Source organism: Falco peregrinus, chromosome 5 (genome assembly GCF_023634155.1).
Source record: "Falco peregrinus isolate bFalPer1 chromosome 5, bFalPer1.pri, whole genome shotgun sequence".
Classification (NCBI taxonomy): Eukaryota; Metazoa; Chordata; class Aves; order Falconiformes; family Falconidae; genus Falco; species Falco peregrinus.
The window spans coordinates 22,837,888-22,861,315 of NC_073725.1; the positions used below are offsets into that span (position 1 = coordinate 22,837,888).

Genomic DNA, 23,428 nt, shown 5'->3' on the forward strand with positions numbered 1-23,428 from the left:
TTGCTCCTACACATGTAGCATGCTGGTCAAGGGAATCTTTGACTTCTGCTGATGCCAACCTGCACTGGTCATTTAGACAGTATGTATTCCCTGATGGTTGCCATAAACGGCAGCTAAAACAGACACTGACCTCTTGGGGACACTGCTGATGAGTTTTTGCTTCCCCAGTTCAGGAATGAATGTCAACTTCCTTACTCTACATGGATGCTAATTCACTTCGAGCGCCGGGTCCCCCAGTTTAAATTTGAGCACTGCCTATGCTAAAGGACAGTCTGTCTGTTGGGACTGTCCACAAATCTTTAATTCTAGAATTAAGATTGTAATACAGAAGTGGAAGGGAAGACCCCTGAGTACAAAGGCAGGAACTTGTACACATGCAGCCCCAGGGAGAGGACATCAGCTATGTGTTATACAAGTATTTCAGTAAAAGGGTGAGTGATGTTCCTCAGTTGGTATTCAGAGGCCTCACAGGCTGGGGAGCAGAGGGAGTGGGAAAATTAACAGAAGCAGAAGTGAATTCTGATTGTGAAATTAAACAGAAAGGCAAACAGTTAGACTCCACCAGGCTCCTTAGAATCCCAGAACATTTGACCCTAACTTTGGCCTGGTAATTCTCAACCATATCCTTAAAGACATGCCCTAAGGAACAAGATGTGATTTACTTGTTCTCTTTTTATTTTATTTTAAGGTCCATCATATCTACAGATGTGATGGTAACTAATTAGTGTGAGCTAGGAAGGAATGAGAAAGAGGCAGTGTGTTGGAATGAAAGGCACAACAAATAAAACTCCCAGATTACAAATGAGGTTGTATTTCCAGAGTCTGGGAAGCAGGGAAAAAACAACAGTCTGGCTACATGTAAACAGAGAGAAGAATTCAGTTTTTCGCTGGAAAAGACTCAGCTGTTATTGTTAGGATTATTATTATTTTTGTTGTTTTCATTTGGTGACTAGTACTTACCCACTGATAGATGAGTCCACTTCATGCATCAAGGGCACCGACAGGGTTAGAGTATTATCATGCAAAAATTCAGTCCGTTCTAGGTTTCCACTGTGCCAGAAAGGAAAAAGAAACATGCCATAAATTGACAGCCTTTGCAATATATCACACAGTTTTACAGTTATCATCTCCTGCCTTGTACTTTGAGCCTCTCTATTCAGTGATGTCAGCTCTCCTTAAGAAGCCTCTTAAAAGATTAAGAGTTACATTTGTTCACCCACTTTGGAGAGGGCACACACAGAAAGCAGGAGTTTTGTGGCTGCAACAAGATCAGGCACACACCAAAACACCTATCTTGGAGCAAGGTGTGAATTCAAATGGCAGTGCACAACTAAAGCAACCATCATACATAGTGGAGAGAAACAAGGACATTTAGACTCCAATGCAAGGGTTCATTTTCTCCCAGCCTGACTATACATCACTTTGGGAGGGGTACACAAACCCCACAGAGGGTCTTGACTCAGTAAATGAAATTGTGCTTTTTATGTATCTGCGTTGTACCACAGCACCAATTCGGTGCCACTACAAGCAGCTTTTTTGGCAAAACCCTCGTACTGAACTGGCTGTAACCACTCAGCGGTTTCATTCCCCCTTTCTGTACTTAGTTTCCAGAAAAAAAGCACTTCTATTTTACATTTTCAAAGGCAGTTGCCACAACTGGTCGAAAACAGATGGAGGAAAGAGAAAACTGAGCAATCATCTCCCATTTGAGTCAGTTTATTTCAGTGTGAACACTTAATGTATGAAGTCTGGGAAAGGTTCCTGAAATGCACGTCCAACACGCAAACTTGTAATTATTCTAATTTTGATGGTGAGTCTACTTGGTGGGCGACAGTTCAGAAGAACAATCTTGAAAGATATGTTACATCTATTTCCGATTTCTTCAGCAGTGACTCTGGAATCTCTTTTGCCTTGCAGTTCATTGGATTTATTCACAAATCAAACTGGCAAAACAAAAGATACTATCCTATTTATTTGAGGACAGTATCGCTGATGCAACAGCAGGCAGTAACATCCCAGGTGATACCATGCAGATGCTGAGTTGCTCAGATTACAAAAACAGAGCCTGCCGGCTACATACATGCATAGATACAGCTCAGCTTTCTGCAACCGACACATTGGCCATGTCTGCTAATAAAACTATGGCCCAGATGGAAAAGACCCACAAACTTTCAGTCCCAGGAAAAAAACACTTAGTAAAAGCTTTTCCTCTGAGCATGCTCAAAGAAGAGTCCAAAATAGAGACACTTCTCATCCAACACAAATACTGAGATACCATGATGGCAAGCAGAATAAGAAAGTAGAATTCCATACAGAGTTCATAGGTATGTGCTTATCTGTTTCAAATGGAGCAAAGGTACTGTGAGGAAAGGAGAATATATCTCTAGAAAAAAAGTTCACGCCAGGAAGCACAGAAGATGGGTTTGAATTTTGGTTTGGTTTTTTTTAAACAGAAAGAGTAAATGGAATGTAATGTTTAGTTCTTTCTCCAATTGATCTCTCCCACTACTGAACTATTCTCTCGTTACAGATGCTACTGCCAAATTTGTAGCTTCAAGGGATACGCTTAAGTGGCCACTTGAAGGGCAATACTTACTTTCCCATGACAGCATGACATAGCTTCTCTGTGTCCAGCCATTTCTGCCAGACTAGCTCCAGCTTTGTGTGGAAAGAAACAATGTCCCCACTCATTGCAGTCTGGCCACAGCACAGACACTTCCTCTCCATTTCCTTATCACTGACTTTACCCCAGGGCTCCCTGCAACTCTTGTGGTAGAAAGATTTTATTACACCACTTGGACAGCAAAGGAATTGAGCAACCTCCCCAAAGTCACAGCAAAAATGAGGGCAGTCAGCACTGGGACCTGCACTGTTGTCTTTGGAGGTTCAGCTGAATCCTTCAAAACTCAACTATCCTCCCAGCCATCCTTCTGAAATGAGAAACTTTCTTTTAACCCCACTGAGCATTTGCACTATGTGTACAAAGTACTATTTATTTCTTTGCTCCATCTAAAGGCACTGACTAACCTTTCTCACTGGTAGGGCACAGAAATCTGAGGAGCGAGGTTACAGAGGAAAGCCCTGTACTATCCAAGGCGGGGAAATGAGCGGTACAATCTGGGAAACACTGGCTGGGCAAATTTAAAGCAGGGATGACCCATCTTTGCAACAGCTGGCATTCACTTAAATACTGATGCATCTCCCTGTCCCAGAAGTATCATGGGGTCATCTGAACACATGTTGATCTTCTCTTTATGAAGAATAAAATTTCTCTAACATGCAAGACATGGTCTTGCCTTTCTGATGCGAGGTCTCACTTTCAGTGTTTCATACCAGCCCCACGTGCTGCAGGATCTTGTTCCTGCCTACAGCTGTTACTGCAGGGGAGGACTACACCCTGTGAGAGCAATCACTCAGCAACTGCTACATCTCGTCTCTCATCTCCAGCCGGTTGGTGAGGTGTCATCAAATCGAGGAGGAGAGTCCAGGCTGGAGATCCTGATTTTGACATCGGAGGGTATGAAGTTGGCCCACTTACACAGTAAGCACAAGCAGGAACAAGTCACACATCAGAGCAGCAGTTCAGAGCCCAGGTTGATGTAGCTGTGCCACCATCAGTTCTCATACACACCTTAACAGTGCCTGTGACTGAACTACACATGGAACCTGCTTCTTTGTGGCACATCACCTTAGGAGGCACAGACTAGGTGTCACACCTTCTATTCTGCCCAAGATAAAATCCCTGTGCACACATACTTGGCATCACCCTGTTTCAACGCCTGCTCCAAGTGCCCTTGGGAAGTACCCTATCCAGCTGTTTCACGCAGTCTGTCATAGCTTGCTAAAGACCCAGAGGGGGGAAAAAACAGACATGCAACTTTGGAAACTGTTGGTGAGATCCCTGACCATCTGATGAAAGCATTTGACTTTTCTGGTTTGCGTCCAAGCATACTTATTTCATTCAAATGCTGGAACAAATGGGTCTGCCTGGTGCCGCTCATCAGCCACAGCTGAATTGAGCTTGATACCAAAGGGATGGGCACAGAAACACAAGGGCCTTCCAACTGAAAGAACACAAAATACTCCTTCAGAATTGCAACTGCCTGCCAAAGAAAGCCGAAGTATAATCCCACCTAATTTTTCAGGAAGCTGTGCCACATGGTTCCTCTGTATTACCAAAAGACATGCATTTAGCCCCAGTAATTTAACCTTATTTACTACACATACACATTTACAACTAATATCACGCAACTGTCAAGCATATGCAATGCACAGTGCGTGTGACAAGGAATGTCCATGTCATCAAGGTGCATAAAGGCTCCCTTACCTTTGGGCAGTGACAAGGAAGGTAAGTGTTTCTTCCTGCCCAGACAAGTGGCTTGTGTCAAAGATCACGCTGAAGTCATACTGCGCAAAGAAAAAGTGGTATTAAAAGACACTGTATGCTGTTTCAAAACGTATATATTCTGAAGTTCCATATATATTTTACTGGCCTAGCCGTATAAAAGTACTGTATTTTGAAATGTGTAAGAGACCTTCTTCTACTGTAGAGTAGCTTTTAAATCTTAGCAATTGTGTCTCTGTTCAAATACTAGAGAATTTGATTTTTCCTTCATTGTGAAAAGGCCTTTATTAGAATTGCCATTCAAAAATATTTCTTGAGATCATCTGCCAGGGGAAGGGGATCACTACCTGAAACTACCACAGCACCCATCTGTGTGTTACTTGCTGGTGAAGAGATTCTTTGGGGGAACAAAGATCACGCCATAGGCCTGCATGGAGACTTGGAGCAACCCACACAAGCTAAAGCAGTATTCAGACAACCCACCATAACGGATAAAATCAAGGGCTAATCTTGAAAAGAGAACCTACTTTGATGACCACCGTAGCTCTACATTAGCTTCTCCATGCAACAACTTTTCTGCCTAACTCCAAAACAGGTTTTGGCCAAGTGAAATAGCTTCCAAATTCATGCTAATTTCAATGACTTGCTGAAAAAAAACAACCCTGAGGATAACCCAACTATGTCATTCTGAAGCAAAACACTGAAATTCTTACATTATAGATATTTTGCTACTGTGTTTATTTTTTTCCATCCCATTTAAAATCTTTTTAAATGTTTCAAGTGAGCATGTTGCACTCATTAAAACACGTAACACAAAAATTTTCATGTTGGGTCAAAGGACATGTCAGTTCAAATGGAAAGGATTAGTTTTTGAAACTGAAGTTTTCTGAAAAATTTCAGACTCTTTTTGTTCAGTTCATCCTGAAGTTATTCCTCATCTTCTCATCTTTCTGGGCTGGTCATTTGTACAACTCAGCTTACTGACAGAAAGAACCCAGCCAGATTTCTAAAGATTATGAGAGAGTTCATCATCATCATCTATTATTGAACAAAATCCTCTTTAAAAGCTACCAGGAGACCATAATACGCAAAAGTCAGTAAGACTTTTTCATTGTAATTCATACAAATTCAGTTGCACTTTAATGTGAAAGAAGACAAAAATAAAAACAGAATAAGACAACACAAATAAGACAGAGTGTCCTTGTCTAAGTTTCTGCAAAGGAAATAATGTAAGTTTTTCATAGCTGCAACTCTTGCATCTTTTTCAAGAGCGCTGCATTGCAGCGCACAGTGCCGTCATTGGCTCTATCTGGTGGGCATATTCTGGTAACCATGAAAGGCTTGGATATCTGGGTTAGAAAGCTACAGAATGTGTCAGTCACAGACATTTACCAGAGCAGTTGCCTTTCCAGCCACTCCTTGGAGACAAGGAGGTAAACGAACCATCAATCTGCAAATGCAAATATCACAACGTTACCCTAGATTTTGATCTCATGAAAGGAAATCCCACGCTGCACTTGAGGAAGTCAGACTCCAGCAACTCACAGGCAATGCCCAGCTCCTCCTGTAAGAAAATCAAGAAGAACACAAGATGATAGATTTGGGGAGAAAAAGAGGATTACTAAAAAATACCATTGTGATGAAGTGTAGTAGAAGACTAAATGTTTCCCACCATAGCACTGTTATTCCCAGAAAACTAATACTCATTGAATAAGGAAAAGCACAGGGCTGCACTTCCTTACTCTGCCTCAGTCAGGTCAGCCTGGAGAAGCTCACAACAATCAGAAAATTGCTCCAAGAGACAGACCATGGAGAAATACCACATGACTAAACACATAATCAGGGGATCAGCCCAAGTTCTTTGATAACTCAGACCATCAGTTGTTCCCTCTGTTTACTAAAAGACAGCTTTCAAATGGTCCAGAATACAGGTTCCACATTTGAAAGCTGTCTTTTAATAAACAGAGGGAACAACTGATGGTCCGAGTTGTGTTGAGAGAGAGAACTGTGTGGGGTGACAGTGACCAAACCGTGCCACACACAGATGCTGCAGAAAACATTAATTTGGTCCTGGTGTCATTCACTGCCCTGACCCTCTTTCTCTGCTCCATAGGATGAACCACGTTGGTATGGATACCCTTTATTTAATGATACATCGGTGGCACAGATAAAGTAGAGGGATGAGCCTCTCCCCATGTTAAACACTGACAGACTATGAACACTGTCAAATAATACAAATAAAAAAAGTTGGAGCAACCCTATCCTGAGTGACTGGTGACTCCACTACAACAGCAAAAAGTACTTCTGATGAATGCAGAGTGTTTCATTGCTCTATAAAGTAAGTGTCTGGCTCCAGGTTAGCATATGCTCACCTCCAGATTACGAGGGACAGTTTTATGCTCTGTCACTGTGGACAAGTTCATCTCACTAAGCTTTAGGAGTGGGATTCAGCTCTGGAATCTGATATGCATTTTTAGGTACCTACACAGCAAGTGATTGCTATGAGATCTATGTGTCACTGCTCCCATTGTAGTCCACGGATGTAGAAAATGGTTCAGCAGACAAAATGCAGATGTTTAGTTTAGACTGGGCTTGATGTCTCTCTAGGCTCCAATATTGACTAGATCATCACTGGAGCCATGGTAATGATAGTATGCAGCAACAAAATGAATGCCTAAACTTAGACAACTGAATCTAGAAACTAACTCTATTCTAAACACGTAGCTGAGGATCTCTTAACTACAGCACATATGATTTATTTGACCTATTTTCAGTACCTGCATCAGTTTTTGAAGCCCAGACCCTGTCTCCTTATGCACATTTCCCAAATCACTTCAGATATGAGTTCTGCTTTAAATATGCACTTAAAATTTACATGAGTACCATTCTTAGCTGGAACAAGCATATGTGGAAGTAGCTTCCTGAACCATGGGCTCAGGCTATGAGTCCATCATCTCCAGGGAATGCCTCTCTGCCTTTCATGTTCTGACCCAAGCACAACATTAGTGTTCTACAGACATTACTATTATCCTAATGATGAGTCTGACAGCATCCAGATTCTTGATCTTTTAACTGCTTCCTGGATATCTGAAAGACAAGATCTCCTTTATCTTTGAAATCATAGTTCAAATCAGGGCACGCATTTATACAAAGTCACAGACCTAATGCTACCTTTCCTGTCTGACTCAGACAGTATTTCCCTAGTTTCATACAAAAACAACATAAGGAGAAAATCAATGCATGCTTGGAGATGCCTGTACTCCAGTACTACTCAAACACCAGAGCAGCAACCTCCCCATTCAACTTCTTTATGGATTTATTTCCTTGCAATCTTCAGTAGGCTTCTGTTTTCACAAACACAAAAGATAGCACTGCCCAGAAAATCAAATATCTACCTTCAGTCATACAAAGCTAACATTCTCATACGCTGTGTTAGATTTTCTCCTCCATTTAACTCAAAACAGCAGAGCAAGAGCTTCATGGGTGAAGCATCCCCTTCACTTGCCTTTGCCTCTCGGCAGCCTGGGAGGTTCTCCAGTTTTACACAAGTGATCAAGTGAACACCAACTCTGAGCAGCTGTGTAACCAAATGAAAAATTTCACAGCTATTTCCTCTGGGAACATTCTTGGTTCTGTGTTGTTCGAATGTCCCTTGCTGTCTAACTGTGGCAACCTATGAACTCTCTTTCATCAACTCCCAGCCTCTGTTCATTGAAGAGAGGTTTCTATTTACATAGCTGTCTGGTGGTGACAGTGACCAGACAGACCCAAGCGGCTGCCTCCTCTCCTCAAGGCCATATCCCTTCAGAGATGTCAAAAAAGAGGATAACAGAAAGAATTATCATCTTGATAATGGAAGAAGTGCAGTGCTGCTTCATTTGGCATGCTGGTGGCTGCCTGCCTTTGCAGCCCTGGCAGCAGGCAGGCAGTTGCCAGTGGTTTTATAATGGTCCATTAAGGAAATGTCAGATAACATTGCATTGGCTGGTTTTGCTGCTGTTGCTTGCAACAGTTCAACTGATGCAGTAAAATTGACTTGAATGACCTTCTGGTTTCATTAGCATATCAGTCAGTTTAATTAGTATTAATACAACATTACTGAAGTTCAGATTGGACATTAGGAAAAGGTTCTTCACTGAGAGGAGGCTGGTCACTGGAACAGGTTCCCCAGGGAAGTGGTCATGGCACAAAACCTATCAGAGTTCAAGGAACATCTGGTCAAAGCTCTTACTAATGCAATTTAGTTTTAGGTAGTCTGGTGAGGAGCAGGGAGTTGGGTTCAATGATCCCTGTGGGTCCCTCTCAACTTGAGGTATTCTATGGTTCCATTAATGCTGCAAAGTCAAATTGTTCAATGCTAAGAAACAGCAGAAATAAGTTTGCCTGCACCACAGTGGTTCAGCCCTTGCACATTTCTAAAAGAAAACTTTTCTCATGGACTTCTTGCCTTGCTATGTGATTAGGATGGAGAAGCTCAGCTAATGAGTAAACATTTTGGTTTTCTGTCAGTGCTCACTGTCTGGCTTCAGGCTTTATTTGCAGTGCACTGTTTTGGAGAGAGAGAGTAAATTGTTTCTTCACGTTTCTGTAAGCACTAAATAAATTCAATTTTCACACTATTCCAGCAGGCTGAAGGGTTGGTGCTGTCTTATCTTAAGCAGAGCAACTCAGGGCTTACAGAAATTTTGGATGCCAGTTCTTGCTGATGTTAGGTAACACTTTTAGTGTGCAATGCTTCTCTCTATGACAATACAACCCAGCTGAGATTTCAGCTTATTGCATGCGTTTTCATAGCAGCTTCTAGTTTGCTCAGAAAACATAGTCAAAGGAGTTGGACGTTTCTCTTCCAACGAGACAGAAGCTCTATCTGGAAAAAAATTGTTTTCTTTCTGAAACTTTTCACAGCATTTTATATTCTTAGGACAGTCAATCAGATAAATAGCCAGCTAATTAGCCAAATAGCTATATAATTACTACATAACAAATCCAGACCTGGGTATGAGAAACATTCAGCTCAAGCTGGTTCACAGTGTTTCTCAAAGTCCTTTATCACAGAAAGAAAGTTCCTGATAATTACAACATGAGCAATGAAACGGTCAAGTTCTAACTCCATTAATACAGGGCATACAACAACTCAACCTAAATTCTGTAGCGTAATGCTGTCAAACATACTCCTTGGGGTATGTGATCAGGGGTATAAGCAGAGATGTAACACAATGGCCTTACTTCTGGACATAAGTGTTTTGAAGTGTAAATATTATGTGTGGTTTTAAATAAGTAGTGCAGGAAGCTGGTAACAATCATATTAATATAATGCCTAGAAGCAGCAAGCTGGAACATTGATATTCGCTACATTTAAAACCTGAGAGAGGAGAAATTTCAGCAATGCTCATGTTCTTTCCCAGTTCTTCCCATCTCTCTGCTGTTTCAGACACTCACCTGGTGCAGTCTGCACTGTGGGACACCAGGTGTCTCCTCCATGAGCATCTTTGGCCAATACTTGCCTCAGCAGAAGCGGGCAGTTGCTGAAAATGGGAGCTCTAAGTATATCTGACCACAGAACAACAACAAGGGATGTGTCTAGGAGCCGTATCTCCTTATATTCTTGTCTCTGAGCCCCACACTACACGCAGTCAAGTCCTTACTGCCCCAAACATCTCTGATACAACCAGAAGAAAGTCAGGTGCTAACAGTAATTTTTTTTTAAAGGCAGGTAAACAAGCTAGATGAAGCTGAATGCTTTAAACAATGCATTCAGCTTGGTCCAGAAGTGTTTCAACATGAGTAAAGCATTTTAACCACATTGATGGGATGCTGGATTATAGGATCATTACCCTGGAATAACTCACAGTATCTTTTTGCTGGCTTCACCTAGCTGGTTATCTGGGAATATAAAACATTGAACTACTCCAGATTCTGGCTCTTTTCCTGTCAAAGAGATCATGACTCAACTGCAAGAGAACTGCATTTTTTTTTGGCCACATAAGGTAGGTTATCAGGAAGAAAATAGCTTGTCAGCACTAGAACAGGTCATACCAAATAAGTCTTTCGCTGCATGTATTTTGGCATTTAAAAAATCTGTCTTCCCTTGATAGTATGCTCACTTAATAGTGATGCTTTCATGGTACAAAGGTGGGACCAGTGCCAGCTGGAGCGCAAGACCAGGTTACTTTAGGTATGGTGCTACAAAACGCCCCTTATTAGAACCAAACTCTTCTCAAAGATGGCTGCCATTTGCCCCCACCCCTCCCGAAACAAACATTTTTAGAAGATTTCTTAAATACTGTTTACTTTGACCTTGAAGAGTTCTTTTCAACTTGGTTAGCTGCCAAATCTAAGACTTAAGAAGAAGGAAAAGAGAATGCCTTAAGAAAACAGTAAGAGAGAACTGTTGGTGGAAGAATGGTTGTCTGGCTCTGGATAAAACACAGTCACAGGTCAGAGACTGCCTCTGGGAAGAGTCTTCATGTTGACATACCAAAGCAACAGGTTGCTCCTAATGGAGCTCCCTCTTCCTGAATGCAGATGACCAAAAATGGCCATCACAAGTGAAAATGGCACAGCCCAAAGAAGAATACTGAAAATTCCTTAGCTTCACCTTGACTTTTTTTTTATATCAAAATTTTGATATCAAAATATATTTTTTAAATAATTTTCAAGTCAGATTGCATATGGTTGGGTTTTTTTTTTCCCCGAGGGAGTCTCACATAGCTTGTATGTGATGACTTATTGATCAGCTGACATGCTCTGACCCTTCTCTGCCTCAATTGTGTCCAGCCAAACCCTTCAACCTTCCTGAGCTTGATCTGGCAGTTCATATAATCATACTCTGGTTTTATTTTTCCCACCCTTAGGGTCATTCCTTCCTTCCCCAAAGGTAGAACAACTCCTCTGGGCTGATGTTGGCCCCAACCCAGACTCATCAGCACATTTCCTCAACTTGTTTCCACCCCTTATCCCCACCTATGACTGGCTGCAAGCTCCTTACCTCAAGCATCTCCTTAAGGATTCCCCCCCAGCCCATTAACTCCTCTTCAACAATCCCCAGTATCAGGCTTTTATCTACCTGACAACTCTTCTACCAAATGATGACTATCAGCAAAAGCAAATATAGAAGTATAGGTCACCTGTGTTACTTTGCACTCACCAGTGTCCTCACAGAAAGTGAGGATTCAGCTATGCTAACACTCATCTATGGTCTGCCAGCTCTCTGCTTTTCTAAGCACACAAGCCACTAGCAGATACTACATCTGAATTGTCAACAAGGGGGTGCAACAGAGCAATACTAAACTTGCAAAAGGATGTGCTAGATATGGCTCTGATTTTTTAAATAAAATCATACAGATAGCCAACAGAAAGTTATATTAACTTCTGAACTTAGGGTAAGTTCAGTACTACCCTGAATACTGACGGTTATCTGTGCCAGAGTTGATTTCACCATTTTAAATACTCTTCTGACTAGCTGTTATTTTTAAATGGATTAAAACCACTAATGAAAGGCACTGAAAATATCTTCATTGCAGAATTGTTAAGATAAACTGTGTATTATTTTTTAAGGAGAACACCCCCCACATACACACTTATTAGAAAATAAATTACCAGCAGTTTATATTTCTCTTTGCTTAACTATACGCAAATTAAAGCTTTTTTGATGTTGTCTAGATGGGAAAAAATCTCCCCTGCAAGTCCTGGCTACTAGCACATATACTCTGGAACAGCAGAGAAAATTTCCTGGAAGCCTTGATAATATGTTGGCAGAACACTCCTGTTTTGAAGATGTTGAGAATTTAACTTGTTAGTTTGGGGTTTTTTTGGTTGTTTTTTTTTGTTGTTGTTTTTTTTGTTTGTTTTTATACTGCTGCATGTTTTCCAAGGGGTACAAAAGAAGAATGACAAGAGTGAATACTGAGGAACCCTGCTCTTACTGCCAGAGCACACGCTCTCATTATTGCTTTTCATGTTGTCACTGGTTTTCTTGTTCTAGAATGCCTGTCTGTGAACCATTACACTTGACTCCACAGGGAACCATGAACACTACCCTCATCCAAGAAGTCCTAAAACAAATATACTAAAAAATACCACAAAGGAGGGCTACTTACACTGTCCACGCTATGTTAAGTCTCAAAAGTTAGATACTCTGCATTTACCTGTCGTATGCTCTCCAGTATATAGACTTTACAACTAACTCTCCCAATAGTTACTTGGAAATGTGAGTTCTCTGACCTGTGCCAAAGGCAGCAGTTTACAGCAGGCGCTGGGAATAATACAGTTTGGCTAACTTTGTACTGGTTTTAATTCTCATCGTGGACCCCGACTTAAAGAACATACTTATACCTCAGTAATTTCAGTTTGTACTTTTGGTGAAGAGGGACACTTTCCCAAATGACAGTTTAGATGAACATCTGGATGTTTTGTTCCACCCAACAGGACAGTTATATAGACCTGACCTGCATTTTAAGAGCATGTTACTTTTGGGAGCTATCACTGAACATAAGTTTGTTCACAGCTGGTAATCTGCTTCCTATGCAAAGGTTAGCTAGCAAAGTTTGCTTAGCTAGCTAAGCCAGGTAGCACAAACACCTCCAATGTCAGGAATCTAAAATAAAGGCTCACCTCTCTGATGATGTTTTAGGTGGCTTCTTCAACTCACTTTTCATAATCTTGTTCTAAGCCCTTCACTTGTGCTATCAACAGCTTGTGGGTTTCCCTAAGTTTTTTGAGAGCATAACTTTTTATTTTGCTCCTAACCTTACTGCTCCCTGCCTCACAATCCTCTTAATGCCTTCACCGAGGCTTCAAGGATATGAAGATTTCTCAATTCATTTACTAACCATCCCCTGAGCATACTGATGCACTTTCTTTCCACAGCAACTGAGGTCACCAAAGAATGTGGGTCATAGTTACCCACATGTACAGAGCAATTAGGGATGCCTGAGCTCGTGAAAGCTCGAGGATTTTTTTCAAATAAAAAGATTGGCTCAGGCTGAGTTTCCCTATGACTGAGAGCAAGTGCAGCTCAGAGTAATTTAATCTTGGAGGCCCCTTCTTATGCATACAACATCTCGGTTTTTCTAACTCAAAATTCCACAGATACCACACCTTCCTCCAAAATGGGGCTTCACTGGGTATTTTAGAACTGCAAGAACACAAAGAGGATCAGTGGTATTACTGACTGGGAACTCTTCCTGACACTGTACGATAATACAAGTAAAAATAATCTGAAATGACCAAAATGGTGGGTCTGATCTACCTCAGATACCTCTTAAAAGTTGCTCCGATTATCATCCTTGGGAGCCCTTTGAGCCCCTGGGGTTTTTTGTTTAACTAGCAGTCTGATGCCTGCTTTGCCTCTTTGCCAGCAGTACTCTGTTAGCTGAACAGACAGTCAATACCTCTTCTGTGTTTCTGGGCTGGCCCCTGCCAGGCACGGACCTTCCCCAGTTCCTTCAGCCCACAGCCAGCGCCGAAGGCATCAGCAATTCACTCACATTTGGAAATCTCAGTGTCCCACAAACTGAGTCAGCAGTTTTGAGGTTTGGGTTTCTTTTTTTTGCTCATCTGTTTCAGGAGTCAAAAATGCACATAGTATTCAAATACCAGTCATCAACACCCAGCTCCCAGCATGACACACGCCAGAGGCTGGACAGAGAAAGGGACAGGGAACACTGCACATGGTGGCAGGATGCACTGCTTCCCTGAGGCCAGCTCCCCAGGTGGTGGTGGTGGTGGCACGAAGTAGTGGCACCGGGCCACCTGGGAAGGCCATGGGGCCTCTTGGGAGCTGCAAGAGGGAAGGGTACAGGGAATAAAAATAATCCTACTACTGACAGTAGCTTTGAAGATGAATGGCAGTGATCCAGCACAGGTGGCCATCAAAGGTCCAGGAAAATTTCTGCTCTCAGAGTGAAAATCTCAAGAGTTTTATTCCATATTTTTTTTTAACGTAGTTTACTTGGCAACTTCAAGCAAACATCTTGTGTTCAGAAACTCTTCTGCATGCACTTCACTTGCCAAAGTGTGTGACAGAATCACACATAAGGAGGAAAAAGATATTCATGACAAAGTAGTTAAGATGGCTCTACTCTTTTAACAAAACAGGTCTGCCACCTGAGCTTCACAGGTTTCTTCTGTTGGAAATAATTTCCAAACACAGGTGAATGCAACAGTGTGAATAAGATGAAGGACAAGTCAATGATAAAACAGCAGCAATAGCAACTATAGTGTGAAAATTACTGTTAATCATAACCTGCTAGGAGAAACATTACAAAGAGGGAGATACAGATTCAATACAGACTTGCTTAGCTAGACATTGTAATTAAATTGGCATCTATCCTTGAATGCAATAATTAAAAATATTGGATGCCTAATCAAATTATACAATAGAATAAAAAGATTTTGTACGCGTGTTGCAAAGGTCTAATTTTAAAGGTGTCACAGGGACCAAAAGTTTTCCTTTACTTTTCAATGCACAGATACTGCCTAACAAACCAAATCAGCAAATGTGAATGTTGCACACCATAAATTCTGCAGCTCCACAAATTGCTGTTTCACCAGCAAAGACCCTTGTCATCCCAGCACTTACATGAGCAAGCAAAACCGCAGACCCGAGCACACTGACATGCACACAGCCAAATGTGCATACAAAGATCTGGAGGACCGTAGCATCTGGACCTGTATTCTGATACTGAATTGATCCTTTAACTCATAATCAGACAATAAGCTTGAAAAGGGGTTGGGAAACCTCAACAGTTGTTTCATAAAAAGAACTAGGGAAAAAAAAAAGTTTTCTTTGGCATTAGGGAGAGATTTCCTGTCCTATTCCATGATCTCACTAGTAAATGCTGTAGGCACACCCCACCCCCAAGCCCAGCAAGCCTGGCTTCAAACATCTTGGATTTGCTGCTTATTTTGTGAAAAAAAAACTACTTCTATATAATTAATTAGAGCCTCCCGCCTCTTCCCTCCCCTCCCTGGATGGAACCTATTTATAGATCATGAGCTCACCAATCCCAGCCGAAACAGCAAATCTCTGAGTAAAAAGAGAGAAAAAGACAAAAACTTTTCTATTTACTGGATATTCCCAACATGCTTATTTTCTCTCTCTCTCTCAAAAACGTTTAACTTAACTGGTGAAAAGCTAGTGCAGCAGGTTTTTAAAGCACACCGTCTCAGAAGCTGAAGAAACAGCAGAAATTGTCCACTCAGCTCACATAAGTGATTAAACCCCAAGTTTCACAACCAGTCAACAAAACTGATCCACGTTTTTGCTTCTCCCATCTTTTAAGAGACCTGCAAGGCAGGTGGTGAAGCTATAAGGAGAAAGGGGGATTTGGTGCCACTCTGAGAAGTTTCACCTCTTTTGCTGTCACACTCTGATTTTTAACAGACTGATTAGACTTACATCAGCTTTCACTGTACTACACAAGCTAAATCTTTCTTTTCCCTGATTGCTGAGAACTGCTGCACTTAATTTCTTCAAGATATAGGAAATAATCCAGGGAACATCCCCAGGATCCACCATCCCCACAGAGCTGTCAGGTCAGTTGTCCCTTGTTCATCGCAAGGCTGGCCATGTTTCAGCTACGCTGTTTGGTCAGGCCTGACTGTACGACCCTTTTCCATACATGTTAATGCACAGCTACACATACTATGCCACCAGAACAGGAGCAGCTTAAAAATCAGACTTCCACCTGCCCACACAACAACACTCATCCACTGGAGCAACCTTGGATGTGACCTGGGTGTTGTTAATAACATAAGGAATCTGCTTTAAATTTGGGCACAGTGGCCCAACATGACTAAGTCGCATAGAGCTCGTTATGTAGGATAAACTAATGGAGTGCCCCCCAGGTACAGGGTGGTAGCTTATTTTACAGTGGTGGATGACCACTGGCTCCAGCGGAGTTGTCCAGACAAGTAACAGCCAGCTGGAGCCAGCCAGACTTTCACTGTGATGTCTTTACTATGTCTCACAAAAGTTTGGAATAGACATGAGAGCCTTATTCTTTCTTTTATATCCTTTCCACAGACAGTGGTTCAAAAGCAGTCACAGAGGAAAAGAGTTCTCAGCAGATCAACTATGTATTTTTTGGAATCCAGCTCTTAGTGACAAATTTGCATTTCTGAGGCCACCCCGCCCCCTTCAGCAGCAATTAGAATCTGAGGAGTGACATCATTGCTGACACCATCAGTCTGGGAACTCACGCTGGGGCTCTGGCCCCTGCAGCTACCTCCATGCTCCAGGGAAGACACGTTAGCTCAGGCTTGGCACTCGCGCCTCTTTTCTCAGAGCAGGGGGCTGCTGATCCTGTCAGGATAACCTCAGGCTCCTGAAGGCCTCCCTAACTCCCAAACACAACTCAAACCAAATGTTTTCCCCGGACCAGAAAGCTCAAGCTACCTTTTCCCTCCCATCCCCATGAGCCTCCAATGATTCCTAAATTCCATCGGGCAGGAACCACCTGAGCTGAAAGGCTGCAAAAAAGAGGCCAGCAGCTACCTTGACTGCAGGCACTGGAAACTTCCCAAGGAAGCTTCTTGTCAAACCATTTTCTGGATGTTTTGCTATCTGAGGCTTTGGAGGAGCACTCAAGGGCTTGAGAGCTTCCCCCAACTACTTTCTGCCAACTCTCCTCCTTGCTTTTAAGCACTTGTCTCAGGCTGGGGGTGGCTTTGGGGTAGGATTTACCTGCTTCCATGGAAGAACGATCTAGGAGATGGAGGAACATCAGTACTGCTCCCAAAGTCAGTTCATTCATTTTCTACCAAAAAAGGACGGGTATTTTTGTGGGAAGGATGCAAGATTAATTCCTCTGTCCCTCACAGTATTTAAGCAAAATCCATCTTCAGCAGGTGGTGGCAGGGAGCCCTGCTTGCACTTGGATCCCTTTCTAGTTTCTCCCTATTGCAAATGGACCTTCTCTCTCGTCCTTCATTCCTTTAAAGGATGCTAAGGAATGACAAGTTACTTCTAACATGACAACTTCATTTAAGCCTGTATTATGATCAGCTGTCTCTTGAAAGTGGCCTTTCTTGTTCACAGTGTCATTTCCCCTCTTCAGAGGGCCAAGAAATGCAAAAGGTCTGCCTGCTTGTAGGATGGGGTGGTTACTGTCATTCCACAATTAAAAAAAAACATTAAAAATGCAAACTAGCAAAGCATCCAGCTTGGAATACAAAACAGTTTTGCAAGCTCAACTTACTTACTGAACAGTTTAATATAATTCATGTCCATCATTACCAAGAAATTACTACCTTTCTAAGTCTGTATGAAATCATGTCTAATAAAACCAAACAAAAGCCATTCCAGTGATCCAGTTTTCACCTGTTCTTGTAATCCTCACTAAAGAATCAGGCTCATAACTTCTATTAAGAAACAAGTGCCTTTCACATAAGTACTTCTATAGTGGAAAAATGTAATTATTGCTTGGAATAGAGAAAGAATTCCTTGCTTGGAACTCTCTGGCTAAAACAATAAACAGGCCCCTTTGCTCTTGCTTTTCTTTGCATGCAGCATTTCAAAACTATGTATAGTCACTGGGGAAAAGAGAAAGAAAGAAAGAAAGAAAGAAAGGAAAAAAGATAACATCAAACTTCATTTGAGGTCTACTGCTCACACTATTTTCCAGCTGAGGCAGACAGACAAAAGTATACTGGTTACAAACTAGGATTAACCCACTAGCTCCACTCATGACCATAACCTAATTATTTTTATTTTCTCCTCCACAGGCAGTTCAGATACATCACAATTGTATCAGAGCTGGTAAGATATCACACTGTCAGGTACCTTCACAGACACCTGACCTTGAAAATATTTTCAAAATAAATGTTGCTATTGCTATACTCCTTGCCCTACAAATAAACATGGATAGATTGATGGCTGCTGCATAAAAAAAAAAAAATTAAAAAAATCTAAGACTTTTTTTTGCTCTTGCATCAAAGAGCTGAATTGGAAACACCAATCATTCAACTTTCAGAAGTTCTGACTATTCCATCAATTCTACCAAAAGTTTATTTTTGATGAAAAAAAAGAATAGGCTGTTCTGCCTTAGCTGGAGAAGGATTAGGGACATAAAGAATCCCTGAGTTGACTGAGTGTTATCAGAAGTATTTCTATTTTTGGTCTATGCATATTGTACCATTTTTTGAACAAATTCCACTGCTTTCTTCCATACACGTACTCACACATCCACGCACACATACATTGCCCTATTCATTAGCAAGACACAAAGCAAAATATAAAGGTAACTGTGTACTTGCAGCCAAGCAAAAGAAACTATTTCCTGGAGCCAAAATCAGTAACGTGCACACACAAGGTAAATGACCCAAACACAGCCACTTTACAGCAGTTATTTTGTACTCCAGAGGTTATTACCATCAGTAGATATCACAGTTGAGGAGCCAAGCACGTGCAGGTTATGCTTACATTTGTGGGGTTTTTTTTTGCAGTAGTTTTATACATGCCATTTACCTTTGCATTAGTTTTCCAGCTCAATATTGGAAAGGATGGCAACCATTGCTTCTAATGTGAATTTTAATCACACCAATCATTTCATATTCTTATTTTTCAGGACCAGTACCATGGGCTGCACAGACCAGAAGTGGTGTGAAGCACACCTTTCATTTGCTTCCTACCGTAGACAACAGGATAGCAGAAAAAATTCATTGCCCCTCCCAAGTGCACTCAGGTGATTTAGATTCCTTCCCCAGCTACTGTCTTAGGTAGCTACCTTGGAAAACAAATCTTTTGTTACCGTCACTTGAAATACTGTTTTTCACTTACTGCAAGAGATTTAGAGCTCTCCCTTCTAAAGGTACACAGGGTCATTTCCTGGCATGATGCAGGCAACAGCCTTTTGCACCCAACAACACGACAAGTAAACAGGAACAAAGTAACGAGGAAGCAAGCTGGCCAGCTGAACTCCCACCACCCACAAGGCAAATGGAAGTGGAATCAGCAACCTACTCTCTGTTTGGAGCACTAGTCTGGATGCTTCTCTCCAGGGGGGTCCCAGTGCTGGCTGCAAGTGCCACAGCATCAGGAACAGTCCCTGAGATAATAACGCAGCCAAACACAAAATTGGAAACTTGGACTAAACTTAATCCGAACTCCATCTTCCCCATGTACTTGCACCTTCTTTCAGAATTGGCCCCTTTACTGGATGGGTCCAACAATTCTGCCAAGCAGCCAGATGCCCATGCATAGATAACTGCTGGACTACAAGCCAGCTGTGATAGGAAATTCAACACAGACCACCCCTTGCAAAAGGGATGCTTAAAAGCAGTTGGACATGACGTAGATTTGCTGCATCTGCATCCCCTGATTACAAGTCTCATCTTAAAAAAGAAACCTGCAAAAGGCAACCTGGTGCAAAACTGCCAGTCTTATGAATCATGCATTGCCACGATATTTTTCAAGTTAGGCCAAAGAGTTAATGAAAAATTGCGACTTAGGTGTAAAGTGGAAAAAATCCACGATCCATACGTACCAAAGCATTACAAAGTGGTGCCTACTTAGTAATGCCCTATCAGTTTGTCAACCAAGAAAAAAACCCTTTGCTTGTATCAATGTGAAAACACACCTTTTGAAAACACTACACTGGCTAGTACATACACCCTTATACTACAAAGCCTAAAGCAGCTTCTGTGTATTTGCCACGTCCTTCAAGTTCCACATACAAAACCATAGTAACCCCCTGAGGAAAACAAAGACAAAGAGAAAATCAGGTTTCTGACTCCACAGTGATATATTTAAAAAGAACCATAAATATAATTACACAAAATATCCCTGACACATGTTAAGCTAAGTTCAGCAGTGCTATTCCTAAAATAAAAGTTTTTCTCTATAAAACTGCATAAACTTTGTTGGATTAATGCCTGTCCAGACAGAATGAAATTATCCAGAAAAGAAAACTCAAATCTTGAGAATCAAAATAAGTATGTCCAGAATTATACACTGGCATGCTCCTATATTCTTTATATCATTACATGCGTATCCAAATTACATACGCTGTTGTAATCTGTCAGCAGTGCACTGCATTGATTACACCTTTATTTAAAAAAAATTGTTGATGAACACATACCATTTTAACTTTATTATTCCCTCATGATCGGTGCATAGGAATATTACAATAAGCTTTATAACAGCAGTGCATTCTTGTCTGTATGAGTCCATGCTCTCTAATAATCCAGGAAAAAAATCAGAGAAGGAAAAACCAGGGAAGCCACTGGGAGGAGAAAGGGCTCTGGGGTAAGCTTTCCTTCATCTCACTTCACATGTAGATGTATGTATATACGTGCTCACACACACATGCATCTCACACTGCTAAATCATGTTTGTGTGGCAACATTAACAATTTTTTAAAAAAATAGTACAGATAACCCACGGTTTATACATGTCATTATTCTGTAATAATAAAAACATATCTTCAAAACATGTTTCTTTTAAAATTAAAAGCAGGAGAAAAAAAGCAGCAGAAATCAAAGAAATGAACCAACATTCTTTTCCTAGTGCTGTTTCTGAAAGCATGGATAATATATGTCCACATATACTGGTGCATAAGGCATCAATTACAGATGAATACACACATATTCACTACCACAGCTATTCACTCTTAGTGTTATAATGAAATGTTTAAATTAATAACAAGTTCAGGAAATAAATTCAGATGTCATCAACTACACGGTTCCATGAAAAATCAAATGGAAAACCTCACAAAAAATTAAAAAAATATATATTTAAAACCAAGCTGGATGAGGAAATAACAATCAATGAAATCAAGCCTTACCCTCCTCTCCTCCTTCTTCATGGGTGGTAATTTTCAAGTGTGAAGAATAATATTAAGGTAATAACAATAATTAGTTTGGCATGGGCTATTTTCCTGGAATTAATAAGCCTTAGCTCAGCCTACAATCCCCAAGAACCAAAGCCAAAACTGAAACCCCAGAAGATGCCTTTTGCAAGCACATACAGGTTTGGGGGTTTTGGTCTTTCTCTGTCAGAAACTGAAATATAAGGCGTACCTGGACTTGTAAAGAAAAACCCGATGACACAATAAAACTACATAACCCAGGGACATTGCTGAAATGCAAAGGTATAATCCATCACCGACTGCACCGGGATATTGAAACAGGGGGGGTTTAATGTATAGATTTTCCTTTTGTAAAACAAAAGCTTAGCAGTTCACTTGTGAGGCTTTACTTTAAGAGGTGCCACTCTGCTTTACAGAGCAACTTTTTAGTGCACTCCTCCTTTTTCCCTTGTTAAGTGGAAATCACTGCGTTACTCTTCTGCAGATGGTTACAGCCAAAAGTCAAGCACAGGTTTTCTGGCGTCCTCCCAAAGGCAGGCTGCAAAAGCTGCCGGCTGGGAACGTGCCTGGCTCGGGTCCCCTGCAGCCTGCCTGGGCGGGGGGTCCGCTGAGCAGCCTGGAGGTGGGGTCCCCCGCTTGCTCCTGGAGCCTGCAACAGAACCAGCTGAAATGCTTCTCACCTCTCCCTCCCTGTCTTGCTCAACACCTCTGGTTTTGATGAAACACCACAGGAAGCTCCCTCTCCTAATAAAAAAAAACCCAAACAACCCATAGATTTGGGGCTCAAAGTCCTCCTTTGGAGGGACAGGTTAACGTGCCTGCTTCTGCTAACAGGAACGCAGGCTGATGCCAGCTGAACCCATGGTTACATGGCTGACTGCCAGCTGCTCTGGGAAAAGGGAGCTTGCCTCACCTAAATCCCTAGAAGAAATCAAGGCTCTCCCGAGAGCTTTTCCACCATGTTTTTGAAAGAAGGGAAAAAGCAAAAATGAGCAAGAAACAGGGAGAGGTGACAGAAAGGAAAAATAAGGCTGGGACTTTCCTTTCACACCGTAAGAACCCAGGGAGTTTGCAAGAAAGTCAGAAAATCCCAGGGCCCGTGTCAAACCAAGGAAAGGAAAGCTTGTGATTTCTTAAGCAGCGCTGGCCCCTCCTTGGATTTTCAGCCAAGAACTCTTCACACCCTTACTCATCTTTTTGACTGTGCAGCTGGGTTTTTTTAAGTCTTTCTACAGACAAAACTGCTCTTGACTTCAGAGAGGCTACGCCTGAAGTATGACTGCAGGATCATGCCTTGTGCTTGATAGGATCTATACATAAAACCAAAATCCTCTTTAATAAATCTTATCAGCACCACAGAAGAAAGCTGAACTAGGTGAGAGAGTATTTGCTACCACGTCCAGCCACACAGCATAGTGGCTTCAACATCCCACAGGACTAAGCAACGTAAATATATATATATATATATATGTATACATGTATGTTATACATACAAATACATTATTTGTTTATATATAGTGTAAACATACATATATATTCGTTTACAATTGTATTGGATTTTCTACTCAGGGTATCATTTATCTTCTGGCACCATCTCGAGCCACCTGTCTTAGAAATGACCAAAAGAAACTCCAGCAAGAACAGAACTGACCTTTCATACCAGAAACTTGATAAACTTTAAGAATCAAGCTACAACAAAAACAAATCCTCATTTCTTGCTGTAAGGAAAGCCATTGAAAGCCATACAAATCAATTATTACTTGTCTTTCTTCAAAGGATGCCCAAGTTTGGATAATTTCAAGCCTCATGCTAAGAACTCAGAGACAAACCCTGCCCCACAGATTTCTTACCTCAAACACTGGCAAGTCTCCCTCCACTGAGTTTAAGAACAAAATATAATAAAGAGAGACACTAGAACACAGGAAAGTCACTGGTGATCTTTCCATAGGGACAGCATAGCCTTTAAATAAACACATTCCAGATCACGTGTATTGAGCTTGCTGTATACTGGGCTTTACCCTCTGTGAATGGTTTTCCCCTTTGCCCTGGCAATGCAGTTCATCAAGATAATAGTTTAGATTGGTGTGGCTGGATCTCAGCAACCGAGGCAGTTGAATCCCTTTTCCAAAGCCCTCTCCCATGGCCGGCGCTGATGCACCTGTGGCAGTAGCTCCTGGCTCTGTGCACCTCCTGAGGATGCAGGGAGAAGCAACTCGGCCAGTGAGCTATGGGATACAGGGACTGAAAAGGGGCAGGCAGCTACCGCCTGCAA

The 23,428-nt window shown here is 41.6% G+C and overlaps 1 protein-coding gene across 1 annotated transcript in view; it reads right to left on the reverse strand.

The window, feature by feature from the left end:
* ITGA9 (integrin subunit alpha 9) overlaps positions 1–23,428 on the reverse strand; it is a 230,434-nt gene that overhangs the window by 53,727 nt on the left and 153,279 nt on the right. Inside the window, exons 19-21 of the mRNA XM_055804642.1 lie at positions 5,823–5,909; positions 4,328–4,407; positions 961–1,050 (exon numbers count right to left, since the gene is read on the reverse strand). Of these exons, the coding sequence (XP_055660617.1) occupies positions 961–1,050; positions 4,328–4,407; positions 5,823–5,909 (257 nt within the window). The remainder of the gene's footprint in view (positions 1–960; positions 1,051–4,327; positions 4,408–5,822; positions 5,910–23,428) is intronic.